The sequence below is a fragment of the Canis aureus genome, chromosome 9 (assembly GCF_053574225.1).
Source record: "Canis aureus isolate CA01 chromosome 9, VMU_Caureus_v.1.0, whole genome shotgun sequence".
In the NCBI taxonomy this organism is placed as follows: domain Eukaryota; kingdom Metazoa; phylum Chordata; class Mammalia; order Carnivora; family Canidae; genus Canis; species Canis aureus.
The window spans coordinates 71,639,384-71,659,526 of NC_135619.1; the positions used below are offsets into that span (position 1 = coordinate 71,639,384).

Below are 20,143 nucleotides of genomic sequence, written 5' to 3' on the forward strand. Positions count from 1 at the left end.
TTGCCCTAAGCCTGCAGAGCCAGGTGTTGAGCACACTGGTCGGAACCCCGAACCCCTGCACCTCAGGCAGGTTCTCCTGCCGGGGGCAGGGCGGCCTCTCCGACTGAGAGCTAGCTGCTCCCGGCGAGAGCTGCTCCCCAGCGAGCGGGCAGGCCGGTCCCTCTTGCAGTTCTTGCCATCTCTTTATCTAGCGCTTCTGTCCCTGTCTCCGAAATCACAAGGGAAACGCCGGGTGACACACTGCAAAGGTAGGCGGCATTTCTGAAACCTCATAGCTCTCTGAGCAAAGCTGCTATCCAGGCTGCAGAAACTTTTTTCATACAGGCAAGCACATAATCTCCTCGTATGAAAATGTTTTGGGCACACGAGCCACTCGGACTTAAAGTTAAAAGCATTCCTGCACATTGACTTGGATGGGTTTTAATAAGTAGCTGCTACATTCAATCTGGCTTGATTATTGGCTGATTGCAGGAACTTTGAAAAATCTGAATAAACCTTAAGAGAGCTATAGGGCAGCCCTGGATGTCCCACTGCTTGACCTGGTGTCCTGCACCGCTACTGGCCTCTCCCTCTGCGCCCTCGGGTTGGCGGCTGCGATCCGCTGTCCTAACACGCCTGGAAAATACCATTGCTTCCCTTGCTGTGTTTTGATTTTATTTTTAAAATATTTTTAAAGACTTATTTATTTGAGAAAGAGAGAGAGGAAGAGAGAGCAAAGGGGGAAGGGCAGAGGGAGAGAGAGAATCTCTGGCAGACACTGCTTAGAGCCCGACATGGGGCTCGGTCCCACGACCCTGAGGTCACAACCTGAGCCAAAACCATGAGTCAGATGCCTCACCAACTGTGCCACCCAGGCGCCCCTGCATTTTGATTTTAAATGTAGAATGTCTGAATTACCAGTGCAAAACCATGCCACGGCAAAATTCAGCGCCTTTTTTTGCCTAGGTCAGTGATTTAGAATTGTGCTAAGTAAGCCTCCACTGTGAGGCCTTAACCAGCACACGGCTACAGTGTACTCCGTGTTTCACGCACACTGATCATTGCAGCCACGGAGGGCTCCGCCGTGCAGTGGAGATGGCATTATATCCTCTTTATTACCCATCCACATTCTGCGCCTCCCCTCCTACAAAGAGAATTGATAGAATCGCTTGTCTAGCTCCATGCTCACTCCTGCCTGCTTTCTGTTCCCTTCTTTCATCTGCGGGGTGCCCCTAGGTCCTGCAGGGGTGGGGTCACACAGTCTGGTGAGCCCAGATTTCGGTGAGGGATTAAGGAAGGGAAGGGGTTTGGGGTGAGAAGAGCAAGGGCAGAGGCCCTGTGGGAGATAGTAGGAGCACATCTGGCCCAGCAGGAGGATGCAGGTGCGGTGCTTGCAGCCACGATGTTACTTAGGGGGGAGGAGGCAGGTGCTAGATGTTTGGATCTAGCAGGTAAGACAGCGGGAAAAGGATTTTGCATGGAGGAAGGACGTGGTGAGATCCACTTTGGGCCTTGATGGTTTTGGCAGCCGGTGTACGATGCCGCAGGAGGGCAGTAGGAGAGCCTGGGGTGCCGGGACCTGTGACGGGCTGGTCCCTGCAGATCTAGGGAAGACAGAGCCTGGTGGCAGCATCCTCAGGGAGGGTCCATGGAGCACTGTCTGCAGGATGAGCATGTGTGGGTTCTTATTAAAAAATCAGACTTGCTATGCAGAGTGGAGAGTGCATCACACGCATGCATGCAAGGTCAGAAGTGCACGCACACAGTAACATAAAACCAGGATGGCCTCTTAATTTAGGTGATACCGCATGTGGCATTGTTTGAGGATCCTCAGGAACAAGACTTACAAAACTAATTTGTAAATGTGGTGCTTATGGCAGTGTAATGACTCTGTGACTTCTCACCAGTTTCCTCTCTGTGGATGATCTTTCTGTTGAGTTATGTGCTGCTCTGGCTGGTTCCAACTGCCTGATTTAACTGCTGCGAAGGCCTGATCCTTTGATCTGCAGTGAGTTCTAACAGAATTAATTCATCAGGAACTCACAAGACATTTTCTCTGGTCTTATTATACCCTGAAAGCCAGCAGAAGACTCCAACTTATTTCTTTTTAAAACCACACTTGTCCCATGTCAACGTATTACTGGGTTTGACTCTTGCCCTGTAATTTCTTGACACATCAGAAGTTATTTTATTATAAAAAAAAGTTTGTTCTAGAAGGTTCTATTTCACAATGCCTCTAATTGTTCTTTTATTTTCTCTCTAGCTTTTCTTTGAGCATTTTCCTTCTCGTGTGCACCCTAGCATGTACTTTGGCCAATTTTGTGTTCTTTACACTTGAAAAAATGTGTCCACTGTAAAAAGATACATAAAGATACGTTTCTACATCGCAATATAACAAACCAATTTAAATATTGAAAGATATCTTATGAATTTTGATACTGAAATTGTATATACATTGAAGTCAATAAAAAATTTTAGTGGCTTCCTTGTGTTAGTTGTAATTTCTTGAGGTGGCATTTTTTTCCCCCTCCTGATGATAAAGAAAATGTAAGCACCAAGTCTCTCGTGGAAAAATAATGGAATCTAGTTCCTCCTTGCCTTTTACAATCTCTTCTAGATTTCACGTACTTAAGTAAGCAGCAGCATGTCAGAAGTAAACAGGGTGAAAACTTTTGTTTTAAACTCTTTAATTTTATGTTTCAGTTCTTTGTCCCTAACGTGTTAATTAGAAATCACACGAAGGGTAAAGTTTTCTCCCTTTTACATTAAAAGGCTAACAAGAAGATAACATTTGTTTTCAGATGTACTGGGCACTGAGGTGTCTTACTAATATCTTTGTTCTTTTTGTAGAAGAAGGATATGTAAAAATGTTTCTTCGTGGACGCCCTGTTACCATGTACATGCCCAAAGATCAAGTGGACTCTTACAATTTGGAAGCAAAAGTAGAACTACCAACCAAGAGACTTAAGCTGGAATGGGTGTATCCTTTATTCACTGGCTGGACCTGTCACGAGGTTTAAGTTGGTTCATGCTCCGAGCTTAAAGTTTAACTGTAGAAATTCATAAAACTTAAGTTCTCTTCCGCTTTTATTTATTTATTTATTTATTTATTTATTTATTTATTTGAGAGGGGGGGAGTGGGGGAGGGGCAGAGGGAGAACCTCTAGCAGATTCTACGCTAAGTATGGAGCCCGATGCAGTGCTGGATCTCACAACCCTGAGATGATGACCTGAGTGGAAATCAAGAGTCAGGCACTTAACCTACACTGAGCCACCAAGGCACTCCAAGTTCTCTTAAGCTTTTTTTAAAAGACCAAATATTCTATTCTCACTTTAAAAAAAATTAACAAAACAGGCCATGTGTTAGCATGCAGTACAGTGTCTTGGCAGAGGAGGGGCTCCATGAGGGCAGCTGATTGTGGGGACACTGACTTATTCTTGAATGATTATAGTTTTTGCTCAAATACATCTACATTCCTGAAAAGAAAATACAAATATATATTAAAAAAAAAAGAAAATACAAATATGCTGGATAGTTTTTGGGTTTGTTTTTGTTTAATTTTTTTTTAAAGATTTTATTTATTTATTCATGAGAGACACAGAGAGAGAGGCAGAGTCACAGGCAGAGGGAGAAGCAGGCTCCCTGCAGGGAGCCCAATGTGGGACTGGATCCCAGGCCCCCAGGATCACGCCCTGGGCTGAAGGGAGGCGCTCAACCACTGAGCCACCCAGGCATCCCAACTGAGCCACAGAAACAGGCATCCCTGTTTTGTTTTTTTATTTTTTATTTATTTTTTTTCCTGTTTTGTTTTTTTAGAGAGTTGTGGGAAAATGCATCACTCTCTGGCCTGAACTTTAATCTTTCCAACAGAATAAATGTAGTTAAAAACTAATGGAAAAGCAAGCCTATCGAAAACAATCACGAATGGACAGAGTTAAGGATTCTCATGAAATTGAAAGAACTGATTATTTTTACCAGTAGCTGTCATATGCTTAGTCAGCTCTGCAGGGCAGATGGAACAGCCAGGAGCTCTACCTGTCTACCTAGAAACCGTGGAAATACAACTTACACCAAACTTACAAACTTAGGAAAATGAATATATCAAAAACTGAGCTACACTGTGCTGGCTGGAGGTTCTTACCCCCAGACAGAGTGATAGACACCCTGGAAGGAAGGACAGGCACCCCCCGCTCAAACCAAGTGGGGGCTCAGCTAGCCTTGGGAGACTAATTGAAGGAGTAACATCAGGAATACCCCAGTACTAAATGAAGGGAGTATAGTGAAGGCATAAAAAAAATCAACACGTGCCATAGATAGAATGCTACTTTTAAAATAAATTTTTTCTAGATAGAATGCTACTTTAAGAAAAAAACTCCCTCTTGCCCCAAATCAAAGCCACAGAAATCCTAGTCAGCCCTATGACTAATGATCCTAAGATAAAGCTCTTGGAGCCTTTATACAATGAGATTTGGAAAAGTGAATGAGCTTCAAGGAGAAAAAACTTGAAATAAACAAGTAGAGCCTATGAAAAAGGGTGTATGAAGTGTTGGGGTTTTTTAAATTTTTACTTTATTTTTCCTGACTTAATTTTACTTTATTTTATTATGTTTATTTTACTTTAGAGGAAGCCTGCAGAGGCCACCTTCCAGTCCATACAGATTTTAAGACAAAGAGCAAGATTCCTTTCTTCACTCTCAAACAATTTTTTTTTTAATTTTATTTATTTGTTCATGAGAGAGGCAGAGACATGGGCAGAGGAAGTAGCAGGCTCCCTGCAGGGAGCCCAATGCGAGACTCATCCCCAGACCCTAGGATCACACCCTGAGCCAAAGGCAGACGCTCAACCGCTGAGCCACCCAGGTGTCCCACCCTCAAACAAATTTTTATTAAGTAACAGTTTGCTGCCAAGCCCGGAATAGAAGTTCGAAGAAGCTGGTTTAAATCAATGCTGTTGTCATTTCAGTTGGAAGAATTACTATTTGAAATGATGGCATCATACTCTTTGGGAATTTTGTAGTATTATCATCTGCGCCTGAATTTCTCTCACAAAATATATTTTTTATATTTTCAGACTCAGATATCATAAGCATTTACGTGCATCTATTTTGGCACATGTAATTGAAGTGATTCAGTTCTTCTTTAAGTCAATAAGAGTTTAAATTTTAGGTTAAATTGTAGCTGGAAATCATTATTCAAAACACATTTTTTTTTCCAGCCTACTCTTTATTCGTATTTTTGAAGATGTAAAACAGTGGAGCTTACTTCAAATAAATGGGACTTTTGTTAGATTAGTTTTTCACATCCAAGTTCAAGTGATGTTTTGCTCCCAAAATAGTTTGCAGGGTTTGAAAGTATATATGCCAAAGTCTTAACAGAGGTCATTATCTCCAAGGAGCTGGGGATGGTTGTGGCAAGGAGGATCGAAGTTTTTTATCCTTTGCATATGTATGTGGGAGTCTTGTTTGCACCTGTTACAAGTACTTTTATAATGTAAGAGAAAAGATCTAAATAAAAGATTTAGCCCCTAGATTACAATAAAAAGGAAGATTCACTCAATAACTAAGGCCAATACAAGTCATTTACCAGTATCTTAAAATTTATTTTTAAAAATACTTTAAAATATAAGGAATGTCAAAGTTCAGGGGCTTTTTTGTTTTGGTTTGGTTTACTGTTTTTCAGTTTTGGGTTTTTGTTTTTGTTTTTGTTTTTGTTTTTTGAAGTTCTTTTGACCTCACACTGCTTAATAGTTGAGATAATTCAGTCACTTAACATTTTCAGAACTATTTTGTTTTCAAAAGAGCTACAAATGCCACAGCCTGTCATAGGGATTCAAATAATTTCCCAGCTATGATTCTAGAACCAGAGCCAGTCCTCTTGTGAAGCCACAGAGTAGTGGTGAGACATCAGCCCCCCAAGTGGATGACAGCGGGATGGGATAGGCAGAGAGATGGCAGCCAGCTGGCCCTGCTTCTCTCCTGCTCCCAGAGTCAACCCTCTTCCGTGAAAGACCCAACACTCCAGCAGGAAGAAGAGTACACTGCAGACCTTGTGATAATGAAGTAGATCTGAGCAGGTGGTATGATACCTAGAGCTACACAAGGAAGGCAACAGAAAGGAAAGAGAAAAATTCTAGAGCAAAATATTCCAACATCCTTGTGAAGTGTCAAAATACAGTGTCCAGGTGATTTTAATTTTAGTGTCAAGCTGGTTAGGATAGCGGGCCTTTCAGAAAACCAGCTTGGCAAAATTTCGTTTTTAAAAAGATTTTATTTTTAAGTCACCTCTACACCCAATGTGAGGCTTGAACTTACAACCCCAACACAGAGTCACACACTCCACCGAGTCAGCCAGGTTGCCCCTTTGACAAAAAATATAAAGGCAGACTAGTCGTGAAAAAGACAGGCATCCATGTAAAATCCAAACAATTCATAAAGAAATATGGCCCTGACTGTTGCTCCCAAGGTCTATGATTGATTGGCTAAATTCAAAGTAGTTCTCTTCCTGGTGACTTCACAAAAGTCCGATCCAGTTACCATTGGTAACTAAAATAAGTCACTTTTTAAAAAAAGATTTTATTTATTCATGAGAGACACAGAGAGAGAGACAGAGGCAGAGACACAGGCAGAGGGAGAAGCAGGCTTTCTGCAGGGAGCCCAATGCGGGACTTGATCCCAGGACCCCGGGATCACACCCTGGGCCAAAGGCAGACGCTCAACCACTGAGCCACCCAGGTGCCCCAATAAGTCACATTTTTGATCAAGCTGAAAAATTCAGCTTTCAGAATATAATATATAACTTCTACGAACAAAGCCCTATCTTATAAGAATATGTCTTCACCTCAACTCAATGACCATTCCCAACTCTGTTGCCTGCCTGTTGAGGGTCGCATGTATTTGGCTCGGAGTATTTATGATTTCATGTTATTTAAATGAGAGAAATTGATGATAATAGTCTTGTGGAATTGTATTGTCTGTTCCCGCTGAACAAAGCCAGTGTTTTGTCCGCTCTTAAGGAAATAAAGTTTATCTTGACACACACCAAGCTATGGGTACCGGGGTCGTGATTGCCGGAACAATCTGTACCTGCTTCCGACGGGGGAGACGGTGTACTTCATCGCTTCCGTGGTGGTGCTGTACAACGTGGAGGAGCAGCTGCAGAGGCACTACACCGGCCACAATGACGACGTGAAGTGGTGAGTCCTCACCCTCGTGGAAGTACGTCTGCGGAAGGATGTCAGGGTTGAGCTACAAGTAAAGAAAAGGGATCTGAGAGAACAGGATCTTTCGGAAAAGCTCTCCTTACGTTCTGTGTTGTCCGTAGCTGGTGGCCTGCCAGCTGCTGGCTCTCTAAGACACTATAGGCTAGTTTAGTTTTCTACCCTTCGAACACATCATCTTAACCTACCGTATCACCCAGATGAATAGTTCCCATAGACCCCTGTCTGGAGGCCTTCTAAGCATGCTAATAGCTTCTGATCTGGGTCCTTATTTTAAAAAATAAAAAAAAAAATAAAATGTTCATGCTTATGACTGGGTTTGGTTTAATTCACTCCTTTTTCATTCATTCATAACTCACGCATAGCTTTTGATGGGGGTTTTATGTATCTTGGAAGGACGGGAGGTGGAACGGGTGTCTTTCCCTATATCTACTTGTCCTAGATCCCTGGTCAATTCTAAAAATCCTGTTGGAAAAAGATATTTTTGCCATATATTTAATATAAAGATATAAAATATATTTTAATATAAAAAAATATATATTTAATATAAAATAAAAAGATATTTTGCCATATATTTAATAAAGGCTGCTGTAGTAGGCATGGTATGCTCCAAGCAAAGGATGCTTTCTCCTTGAGTCAGGAAGTTCTCCAGAAAGGATGGAATGAAATAGGTGCTAATGGCCCAGGGATGTTGGGGTGCTCTGAAAATTCATCGTGAGTCTGAGTCCGTGAGAAGTCAAGTACCGTATAGTTCTTTTATATTAAATTTTTTGGCTAGATTCTATTTGGCCAAGAGGGAAGTAAAGCTTATCTTTAAAGAGTGGCTGTTTTATAAATATCCTCTTTTTAGCCTAGCGGTCCACCCTGACAGGATCACAATAGCAACGGGACAGGTCGCGGGCACATCTAAGGATGGAAAAGTGAGTTGCTTTATCTCTTCCTATTTTCATAACAAACTACTAACTCGATATAGTCTTCTGGGAACATTTTGCTGATGAATAAGCCTGCCTAGGTAAAATTAAAGTATCCGAATGCTTCTTAATCCCCCATTAGATTTTTTTAGTGCAAAAAAAAATTTTTTTAAAGGACTTTTTATTGCATATTCTTCCAGTGACCTTAAAAACGCCTTGAACTTGCCTTACTTTCAGCCAGTTTTTAAATAGCTTTGTTCTTGCCTGAGAATTCAGCAGTCCCTAAGATCCTTACTCACACACGATTAAGATTAAAATATTAGGTATACATTTCATAAGTAGAAGTCCTAATGAATAAGCATTTGCACAGGGGGCATTTTGGCTCTTCAGTGAACCTCAGACCCTCTGCCTGAGTGCCCTGTATTCCTGACGTCACCCCAGAGCCCCCAAAGGCTGCTCAGAGAGCTTGGACTCAAGTTTTATAAGCACCCTCAGCAAGACTTTCACTTGAATTTTAAGGAATCAGAGAGGGAACCGTGGACTCTTAAGAGAGAGCAACACAAAACTGGCTTCCAGGTATTTCTTGACACCAGTCCGTGGTCTTACCCAAAACTCCTTATAGCTTTTTATAATATCTACCTTGTATAGCTTATTCTTGCCCAATACAGGAAGCAAACCTAATTACACAGAGCACCTCTATTTTTACCAGTATCTTTTCTTCCTGGAAAACACAAATGCTGCCATTTTCCAGAAAATATTTTAATAACATCAAAATTTAAATATTAACTTTATGGGCAGCCCAGGTGGCTCAGCTGTTTAGCACCGCCTTGTGATCCTTGGGACCTGGGATCGAGTTCCACGTCAGGCCCCCTGCATGGAACCTGCTTCTCCCTCTTGCCTATGTCTCTGCCTCTCTCTCTCTCTCTCTCTCTCTCCACCTCTCTCTCTCTCTGTCTCATGAATAGATAAATAAAATCATAAATAAATAAATAAATAAATAAATAAATAAATATTAACTTTATGCCCTTTCATGTTAAAATTCTACACTTAAAAAGAAGTAACAGGAACGATGGAAATCAGTTTATGATTATGTAAATAACACATAAACAGGATAGGGTCTTCATCTTTTTTTAATGTGAAGTGGCTTTTTAAAGTTTTTGAAGCAAACCATTTGTTCCTCCCTCTAGTGGATTAAAAATGTATTTCAGTTTCTAGCATTGAAATTGAATCAGAACTTCTTCCGAGCCAGGGAAGATAAGGATAGCTCTCTGAGCCGGTCCTTCAGTTCAGGTGCAGAGAGACACAGAGAGGCCATCTGACTGTCTGCAGACACACAGCTACTCAGAGCAAGTCCAGCCCGGAGCCTGGCCCTCCTCAGCCCGCTCTGTGCACCGGGTATAATGCTAGTCCTTTTCCCGATCCACCTGCTGATCGTGCTAGGACGCTTTCGTCTATTGAGGGAGAGAAAAATTAGGATCATTCACCTTGGAACACAATTGGGAGGTTTTGAACTGATGGTAACAACTCTAAATTTCCCCTGTGCATACCTGATTGTTTGCTTCTGTGAGGCCCATTCTTTTTTTTTTTTTTTAAGATTTTATTTATTTATTCATGAGAGAGACAGAGAGAGAGGCAGAGACACAGGCAGAGGGAGAAGCAAGCTCCATGCAGGGAGCCCGACGTGGGACTCAATCCTGGGTCTCCAGGATCACACCCTGGGCTGCAGGCGGCACTATACTGCTGAGCCACCGGGGCTGCACCTCGTGAGGCCCATTCTTATGTTAAACTCTCGATACTGGGCAGCCCGGGTGGCTCAGTGGTTTAGCACCGCCTTCAGCCCAAGGCCGGATCCTGGAGACCCAGGATCGTGTCCCACATCGGGCTCCCTGCATGGAGCCTGCTTCTCCCTCTGCCTGTGTCTCTGCCTCTCTCTCTCCCTCTCTGTGTGTCTGTCATGAATAAATAAATAAAATAAAATAAAAAAACATTTAAAAAAAAAAAACAAAAACCTCTCGATACTATTTGGTGGTGACCGGCTTGCTGAATTTAGATGTATTTACCCCTTATGGACAAACAGACTTTACAAGAATAGCCCTTGTATGAGATCCCAGTTTCCTTGTCATTTTTCATTTTATTTTTTATTTTTATTTTTTTAAGATTTTATTTATTTATTCATGAGACACAGAGAGAGAGAGGCAGAGACACAGGCAGAGGGAGAAGCAGGCTCCATGTGGGGAGCCTGATGCAGGACTCCATCCTGGGTCTCCAGGATCAGGCCCTGGGCTGAAGGCGGTGCTAAACCACTGAGCCGATAGATAGATAGATAGATAGATAGATAGATAGATAGATAGATAGATAGATAGATAGATAGAAATAAATAAATAAAATAAAATAAAATAAAATAAAATAAATAATAAAATAAAATAAAATAAAATAAAATAAAATAAAATAAAAAAATAAAATAAACCACTGAGCCACCCGGGCTGCCCTCATTTTTCATTTTAAAATTCAGACACATCTCGATGCACAGAGGAAGCATGCCAGTCCCTATGGTACAATTATGAAGAATTGGCTATTCAAAATGTAAAGCCTGGTGGACCTCCCCTAGAGGGTCCCCTCCCCACAGGGGCCACCATCTCCTGAAGCTGTTGTGAATGTTTCGTTGATGCCAAAAGGCAGAATCATCAAATGCAGGAAAAGACCTCTCATTTTGACAAAACCAAAGTAGCCTTGTAGCTTCAAGGGAAAGATGAATTCGTCTGCCCAGCATGGTCGGTGACTCTCTCTGCATTTCCTTCTAAACAGCAACTGCCTCCACATGTGCGCATCTGGGACTCCGTGACACTGAACACACTGCACGTCATCGGAGTTGGGTTTTTTGACCGAGCTGTCACCTGTATCGCGTTCTCAAAATCTGTAAGTCCGAGCCCCGTGGGTACCAGGGCCCTTGTCCGTAGAGAGGAGAGAGGCAGTTCAAGGTTGAAAAGGGAAGAAGTTGATGTGCTTGCTGGCTGCCTGGGACACCGTCCTGCTGCCCAGGTCCCCTCATTCTGAGGTCGTACGTGTCCCCTTGGGGTCACACACATGATGGAAAGAGGCCCTGCAGCACCGTCTTCCTGTTCCTGGAGGCACTGTTGTCTGCTCTGGCATTGAATTTCACCTGTCCCTGGGTAGGCGGCTCCAGTGTGTCTCTGCCATCCCCACAAGGGCTGCCTGTCCGTTAGCAGGGGTCGGAGGGGCCTCATGGTCTCCAGATCTTCCTCAGGATGTGCCCATTCAACAGATCCACCCTATAAGCCACTATTTCAGAAACTTACATTCACACACGCATGCACATGTTCACATCAAACACTACATGCCTCGGCCCCAGGGCCTTTGCTCCTACACCGCCTCCCAGTCTCCCAGCCCCTATTAGTCACAGATGTGCTGTGTGTGCTGCAGGCACTGGCTTCTCCAGGAGGGGGCTCTGCAGCCCCTTCGGAGGCTGGTCTTAATAGAACAGGTGAGGCAGGGCCACCCCTGACCCCTCTCTTCTGCTCCTGTCCCTCCATCGCCCCACATTCACCTGCTCCCGCTGCATGGCCAGGAAAGCAGGTAGCATAAGCAACACGTACATATTCTTTAGCCAAAATGGACTCTTTATTAAAAGCGAAATTAATGTTCATTGTAAATCACTTTTAACCCATTTTATTCTCAGATGTAGTCTTCCTGTGAATACCTTTTCTTTTCCAGAATGGAGGAAGCAATCTCTGTGCTGTAGATGACTCCAACGACCACGTGCTGTCCGTGTGGGACTGGCAGAAAGAGGAGCGGCTGGCCGACGTGAAGGTCTCTCTCCAGGCCCATTGCTGGGCTCCGTTAGAATGTCCCCCCTCGGAGCGTTCTCCTTCCGCTGGCTCCCAGGCCTGTTTCCCACTTGTCGGGGGGCTATAGGCTCCCCATTCCCAACGCAGCCCTCGGGCATGACACCAGTACCTCCGAATCCCAAGCCCACTCATCCCCCCACCCAGGGTGTGGTTCCAAGTCCTGGCAGGGTTTCTTTCTCCCTTCGTGATACCTGTAAGGTTCTTGCTTCCTCATTTTACAGCCCCTACCCTCCTCATCCAGTCCATTGGTCACTGTTCATTGCTGCTTTGTTTCATTCGACACATGTGTCCTCACGTTGTCGAGGGGGCACTGCAGGTGTGGTGGTGGAACATGAGATGTGCCCGCTGCGCCGCCAGGGAGGGGCTCGGGGGTGTGGGGACAGGTCAGGAACAGCAGAGGGTGCAGGGAGAGGCCAGCACAGGCAGCATGGGGCTTGTCCAAAGCTGAGTGGCCTCAGCAAAGGTGAGCGAGTGCCCCTGCCAGGTCCCAGCGCCTCCCAGTGGGACTCTTCCTGTAGGGGAGCACCTGGACTTCTCTTAACGCCACCAGTCCATCTTGTGCGATAGGTCGCCAAACTTTCCTTAAGCTTTCTTGTATTTTCCTGCTGTTAAAATCATGAATGGATCCCAGGTTTTACAGAATTGACTTCAGATTTCTCTTCCTGTCATCCATTAACCTTAGATCACCTTACTTCCCGAACATTAGGGTCACCATGGCACTGCCTTGGCTTTCTCCCTTGAGTGTCTGGGAAGCAGGGTCTGTATTCTAATCTGGCACGTTGCCTAACATCTGTTTACAGACTGTCACCTCCGGGGCCCGGGCACCCCCTCCCATCTCTAGAGCCCTGCCTTCTAATATTCTGGTCGAGTATTTAAGTTCTTGCTATGTTACTGAGTTGGAAGTAATTAGAGGCAAATTAACACCCAGGTTTAAGGACCTATAACTGAATTTCAAGCAGAAGGAACAATCAGGGTCAGATTCATCTGACTCAAGTGCAGGTGCTGGAAATCAAGAGAACAAGGTCGGAGGTGGCGCAGGGACACCCAGAGAGCCAGATCCCTAACCCTGGACCCCCGGCCTGGTCACCAAACCACTGGCAGAGTCCAGGAATCAAATCAGGAGGGAATCCCAAAGCAAACAGGACTGCCAGAGTCAGCCAGGAGTGAGGGAGCTGTATAAAATCCAGATTCCTGGGCCCCTCCCGAAGATTGCAGTCCCCAGAGGGGATGAGGCCTGACATCCACAGTGTAACACACATCAGGTGATTCTGTTCAGCCACGGCTTGGAGCCCGTGACGGGAAGATGAAAGCAAATTCTTGTGGTTCTTAAGTTTCCTGCCCCTAACCCACCCCTTCGGCAAAAGCATTCTGTGGGGTCTTCCTGGGGACCCCACGGCGAGAGAGGAGCCATAGTCCCTGTCCTCAGGGCCACGCTCCAGCGGGAGAGACAGACAAGGAGGGGTTATGGCACATGGCAAACATAAGTTGAGTGTTTATGGAAGGTGAGTTCAGTGGGGAGAAAAATCACGAGGCTTAGGAGTTATTTGTTTGTGGTTCAGAGGTTATTTATTTTCTCAAGGGTCTCAAGAGACTTGAGACATCTGATTCTCCTGTTTTGCTCAAAGTGTTCCAACGAAGCCGTTTTTGCTGCGGATTTCCACCCCACGGACACCAATATAATAGTTACCTGTGGAAAATCACATCTCTACTTTTGGACATTAGAAGGAAACTCCCTTATTAAGAAGCAAGGATTATTCGAGGTAACGTTAAATCACATCTGTTTTACTCTTCACTGAGCGGTGTGCGTGGTCAGCCAGCTGCTACGGGAGTGGAGAGGGTACCGTAGTCTTAGAATTTGTTTTAATTGGTAAATATGGAAGCGTATCTGGGGCGTGTAGTGTTGAAGAGTATTCCTGGGGGCCCCTAACAGAACTAGGAAGCCCCTTGAATCTAGCCTTGGCGATGCTGGGAAGGAAAGATGGGCCAACCCAGGGAGAAACACAGGGACTGTCACCTCCGGGGCCCGGGCACCCCCTCCCATCTCTTCGTCCTTGCAAAGAACAACCGAGAAGGCCCTCAGGCCTAGTGAGTACCAGGGACAGCACCCCCTTCCCTGTGCGTCCCTAAGCTACTACCCCACCAGGCCCACTTAGAGGACTGCTTTATTTTGCTGCCAACACAGCCCGCCCCCCAGCCCCTCCAACACCCTCTGCTCCAACTGTCTGCGACTTTATCTTGCCCAGAAACCTCTCTGTTTTAGAGCAGGTAATCTCACAGCATAAGTTGTATCACGGTAGATAGAAATGAAAGGCATCCCGCGTGGTAGCGGAAGCTGATCACTGTCCGGCTTGGGAGCGCTGTCACTCTAGGTAGTATTAATACAAAGAAGAGGCCATCTTGACTAAATACATATTTATATTTACGACATTCTGCAGAAGCAAGAAAAGCCAAAGTTTGTCCTCTGCGTGACTTTTTCTGAAAACGGTGACACCATCACTGGAGATTCAAGCGGCAACATCTTGGTGTGGGGAAAAGGTAACAGGATTGTGTCCCGAGCAAAAGATGGGGGGCGGGGGGGACGGAAGCAAATGTTATATGAGGTCAAAGGTGACTTCTCTAAGAATTGTCTGTTAGTATGATTGATAGGATTACAACTAAATCCCAAGTTTTATGGGTATATACATACACGGTGACTATGTAACTTGAAATCTTAAAACTAGAACAGAACAAAACAGGAACAGCCAAGAACTGTTCACTTTCTATTATTGCAAAAAGCTCCTTAAGCCTAAAATATTTTGACAGAATAGCTTTATTAGGAGATCTATTAAGAAAGTATAATGATGAAGTTGTCAACGACTATATAGCTATGAAATATTTAAATAACTTTTCTGGTTCGTATGGCCTTTGACAAACAGTTATTAAGAACTAATTATGGGGGCACCTGGGGAGCTCAGATGGTTAAGCATCTGCCTTCAGCTCAGGTCATGGTCCCAGGGTCCTGGGATTGAGTCCCATATTGGGCTCCCTGGTTGGCAGGGAATCTGCTTCTCCCTCTGCCTCTGCCTCTCCCCTCTATTCGTGCTCCCTCTCTCTCTCTTTCTCTCTCTCAAATGAATAAATAAAATTTAAAAAAAAAAAGAACTAATTATGTACGAGGGAGCATGCTAGGCACTGCATACACCAGTGATCCAAAGCCCCTGCTGCCAAGGAGCCTGCAGCTTGGTGAAGAGGAGTCATTACTCTGAAAACATTCATTCAATTATGCTCAATGAGCATTGATGGCAGGAGGAAAGTGAAAAGCACACCATCCCTGTCCTCAAAGGGCTCAGAGTTTGGGTTGGGGGTGAAGGTGGAAACAGACCCACAGATGTGATTTCAGAGTAACTCGGTGACTTCACTAGCATCCCAACTACTGTGGAGGCAGGTGCTTCACACATCACTCCATTTCACCCATAGCACGATTCTGTGGGATAAGCAGGAGCCCCATTACACAAAGGGGAAACTGAGGCACAGGGCAGTGAAGTCACTCGTTGAGAGACACAGGGCACATTAGCATGGGAACCCAGGCCCCTGTTCTTTGCCATGTGGAGTCCCTCTGTGGTGTCTTCATCCTGTCCTTCCCTCGAGCGTGTTCTCCTGAATCCTAAAGTAACCCAGGGCCATGCTGGTCTGGTGCTTTGTGAGCTTCTAGCTTTGTAGATTCATACTGCAGGGATGCCCTAACCAACAAGATCATGTTTTTTTTTTTTTTAATTTTTTAAAAAGATTTTATTTATTTATTCATGAGAGACATAGAAAGAGAGAGAGGCAGAGATACAGGCAGAGGGAAAAACAGGCTCTATACAGGGAGCCCGACGTGGGACTCAGTCCTGGGGCCCCGGGATCACGCCCTGGGCCGAAGGCAGGCACCAAACCACTGAGCCACCCAGGGGTCCTACAAGATCATGTTTTAAAACAGAAGTACGATGGGATGGACAGAAGCGAGCTTTTTGATAACCTACTGAGAGTGGTTTTCTTGGTGTGTTTAGGTACGAATCGGATAAGCTATGCTGTTCAGGGGGCCCACGAGGGTGGCATTTTTGCACTTTGTATGCTAAGGGACGGCACTCTGGTGTCAGGAGGAGGGAAGGACCGTAAGCTCATTTCCTGGAATGGAAACTACCAGAAACTTCGTAAAACTGAGGTAAGACAACAACAAGCAGCATTACTGAAGTTCAGGGTTTGTCCTTTTTTTCAAAATTCATTTTGAACCTAAAACTGGTACACTAACCAGTTTCCTTGTTAGTTTGAAATCTTATTAGCTTACAGCTTTTGAAAGTGGTTTAGACACAATGTTATTAAATAGGGTAACATTTTATTAAAATCACCAGAAGCGGATAAAGTGAAACTACCAAAATGGAATTGGGTTGGTAAAACTTTAGGTTGTAACATATTTCACATTTAGAATATCGACATAACTGCACAGTCTCACTCTTCCAGGGGAATATTTATTGTCCGTGTTTTGATTTTATTCATTAAAATCTTCCTTTTTCCACTGTAATTTCCAGATGTGACTTTGGAGACATGACCCCCTGGAACTAACATCTTATTGAGTATTTGCTTTGTACGTGGCTGAGTGCCAGCACATCCTCTAAAGCTCTATCTCCTTTTAGTATCGATTTTACCTCCTTATTCCATGGCTGGCAGCCTTGCACACCAGTGAACTTTCTCCCCCAGACCCCGGGGAGTTGTGAGCAGACACACACATGGCAGGCATCAATCAGAAGGCTGATGGTCCTCATCCCTAGCGTAGAATGGACAGGCTATAGAACGTCTCCAACTTCTAAGTGACATGAGTACGACACACGTCCATCCTGCAACGTGTTGTATCAGAGCCGCGTGGCACGGTGCTTTGGCGGTCTGAGATATGGTTTTGTTTGCTATTGCTCTCAATAAAGGAGGCCCTCCGGTGAGCTTTCAAAACCACATCCCCTTTCATGGAGATTTTAATTGTGACACCATTCTTTATCCTAAGATTTGACCGGCATTTGATTGAACGTGTACCCCCGTGTTAAACCATAACTGCCACAAAAGCTCCAAAGCCTCATGCAGCTTCGTAGAAGATACTCATCACTTTGTAAAGCATCCCTGCTTCTTCCTTAGCATGAGTTATCTTTACCTATTCTCAAATCTGTGCCAACAAACCGCACAGGAGGTGGAAAGTTGGTAAGAGAGCAGGCCGCTTCTTTCCTCTCTAGAACCGGAGCGCTCAGCGTTGCCCAGCGGGGGTCTAGCTGCAGTTTGTTCCTTTTATGAAGCGCAAGGACCCCTGTTTATTTTATCACAGCGAATTGTTCTTGGCTGGTGTATTTTGCAATTCTTTTTCTTAAAATTTAGATAATTCCATATGCTTACGAACATGAACAGTCGATTCCAAAACTAAGTAGAGCGAAGTTGCCAAAGAATTTACCATTTTAAGTTACAGTAAATTTTACAAGCTCTCATTATGGCATGTTATTTTATTCTGTTTTCCAACTTTTACCAGCTCCTGCTGTCCAAAGCCACAAGAAAAGAGTAAACTAACCAGGATTACTTCTTATTTTTTAATCTTACCAAGAAAAAAATGTTTTGCTTTGTATTGTTGTTGTTGTTTTTTTCTTTTTCTTTTTACTTTACTTACTCTTCTTGATTCTATAAAAGTATATATATGTGTTTGGAGTTCAAAAGTCAGATCATTCACTCAGCAAATCCTGGCCATGGACCTTTCTCTATCCATGCTATGTGTGTGTATAGCGGGGGGGGGCGGGGAGCTATCATGACATATAAACATGTATTTTGAATGGTGGAGCTAATATTTAAGGACATTTTCGGTGCTTTCTTTTCAATGCAGATTCCAGAACAGTTTGGCCCGATCCGGACAGTGGCCGAGGGGAAGGGCGACGTGATCTTGATAGGCACAACTAGAAACTTTGTTCTGCAGGGTGCTCTGTCAGGGGACTTCACACCCATCACTCAGGTATGCTCCAACTTACCAGGCCCACCAAGCCTATTCATTTTTTACAATATTAGAATATCAGAAAACATCACAAAGAGTAGATTATTCCTTTGTTTTATACCAATGTAACCTTCCTTGGCATCAGTTTCAGTTGCTGTCATGGCCTAGGTTGGGCGGGAAGGGAAACTGAGGAAAGCAGTCTGAAAGGCTGCGTATGCCATGGGCACCCCATCCCAAGGCTCTGAGTGTTGACTGGTGTTTCAGAGAGCTCCATCTGTCTTGGTCCTTTGCAGGGTCACACTGATGAGCTCTGGGGACTGGCCATCCATGCCTCAAAACCTCAGTTCTTGACCTGTGGGCATGACAGGCACGCCACTCTCTGGGACGCTGTTGGTCACCGGCCCGTCTGGGACAAAATAATAGAGGTAGACGTGCACGTTACATTGCGTTTTTCTTATAAAAGTTCACCTGGAACACCTTCATTTATGTTTTTGCATGAAATCGGTAGTGATATAAAATTGTCCCAAAGTAAATGTCACTCAGTTTACCTCCTTCGATCAGCATTGCTTTAAACTTCGCCTCAAGTGGTCTCATCCATGCCATTCTGAAGCTTGCTGTTGAATTTTTCAACAGCAAGCTAGCCTTGCGGACTTGGTTTTGGGGGTCTCCTGAGTGCAGAGTCCCTTCACAGGCTTCCACGCTCAGAAGTCCTTGTCGTGAGCCTGCACACCACCTACCATGCACCTCTGGAGTGAGAATTGATGCATACGATATAATTTATCTCTACAATTGGAGTTCGATGACAAGGCTTTAGTTTTACAGTCGGCATCGCTGTGATCCTCACAGAAGGAACTCAGGTTGTGTATCGGAGCCCTGAGATGTCCTTGCCCCGCCTGCACAGAGCCAGCAGCGGGTGTAGTTACTGAGCACCGGGCGCTGTGCACGGGTTATCTGTAGTCCTGGCAGCAGCCGTGGGCACCATGTTACTGAATTGGAAATTGAGGCTTGCCATGGTCACTAACCCAGCAAGTGACGGAGCCACCAGCCTTTACACCCAGCTCGGCCGGATTCCCAAACCCGCAGTCTTCCGCCACACGGTACTGCACTGAGTCTAAAGTGTAGCCCATGCCCTGGATGACATGTCCCATCCCGTGACAGGGGCAGCCTCTCTGTAGGTCCTGCCCCTCCTCGCAGCCCCCACAGAAGTCCCAGAGCTTCCCAGCATGTCGGATCAGCCCCCTTGGAGAAGGTCACCAAGGGTCGAGCTGGCCACCACTTGTGTCACTGAAGTGACAGGGCCCGAGCCACTCAGAGGGAAGAGTGCAAGTGGCCCAGGCGGCAGGATGGGCTGAAGGAAGTGGTGTCCCGGGTTGTATCTGCCCCCCACCCCCACCCCGGAGGTGCTTGGAGGAACAGATGAGGAGTACCTGAGGCAGGTACAGCAGGGGCAGTGGCATCTGGGAAGGTGGCCTCCCCCCTGCTCCTCGGTGACAGCCCCTCTGAAAGCAACCCCATGGCTCCATCCTCCTCCCCCTTCCCTGACCAGTCACCCCTCAGCTTGACCGAAGGGAAGGGGCCCCAAACCGGGTTCCTGAAAGATCTGTGGCCGAGTCCTCGCTCCCTAACCCACTGGCCATGTGGTTCTGGACAGGAACCTCCCTGTGCCTCAGTGTCTCCCTCTGGGAAATGTTAAGAGCCTAAGTGAAATAATTACACGATAAAGCTTCAAGTGGAGGTGATTTCTTTCTCTCAGCAGCAGCCCTGAAAAAAGGCTCTGGAAAAAGCCATCGCTGAGAACGGAATCAGAACCTTAAAGCCACTGGCATCTTATTTGTTTAGCTTATCCAGTGGCATCTGAATGCCTTTCTCTATTTCCATTCCCATGGGTACTTTGTTCTTGGTCTCCCTGTCATCTATCTCCTCTTGCCTCGGTCCATACTAAGCAGTTGTACCACGTGATCTATCTAAAATGCAGATTCGATCACGTCACACTTTTTTTTTTTTTAATTTTATGATTTTTAAGTCCTCTCTATGCCCACCGTGGGGCTCGAACTCACAGTCCTGAGATCAAGAGTCGCATGTTGCACGGCCTGAGCCAGACCGGCACTCCAATCATGTCACACTCTTTATAGAGAGAAAACAATCGGTGTCACCGTGTCCTTGTCTCCCAGGGATCACAGTCCTTACCATGGCGGC

At 45.1% G+C, this 20,143-nt stretch overlaps 1 protein-coding gene across 4 annotated transcripts in view; it reads left to right on the top strand.

Annotated features, from left to right (window-relative positions):
• The window catches only part of EML1 (EMAP like 1), a 189,301-nt gene that overhangs the window by 151,722 nt on the left and 17,436 nt on the right, over window positions 1–20,143 (top strand). For 2 of the 4 annotated variants that reach the window (XM_077910576.1, XM_077910578.1), the window contains exons 6-16: window positions 192–248; window positions 2,830–2,959; window positions 7,023–7,172; window positions 8,047–8,116; window positions 10,913–11,023; window positions 11,840–11,935; window positions 13,599–13,733; window positions 14,409–14,508; window positions 16,002–16,156; window positions 17,843–17,968; window positions 18,241–18,372. In XM_077910576.1, coding sequence (XP_077766702.1) covers window positions 192–248; window positions 2,830–2,959; window positions 7,023–7,172; window positions 8,047–8,116; window positions 10,913–11,023; window positions 11,840–11,935; window positions 13,599–13,733; window positions 14,409–14,508; window positions 16,002–16,156; window positions 17,843–17,968; window positions 18,241–18,372 — 1,262 coding nt within the window. The remainder of the gene's footprint in view (window positions 1–191; window positions 249–2,829; window positions 2,960–7,022; window positions 7,173–8,046; window positions 8,117–10,912; window positions 11,024–11,839; window positions 11,936–13,598; window positions 13,734–14,408; window positions 14,509–16,001; window positions 16,157–17,842; window positions 17,969–18,240; window positions 18,373–20,143) is intronic. The other 2 variants (XM_077910577.1, XM_077910579.1) reach the window with 1 other exon arrangement.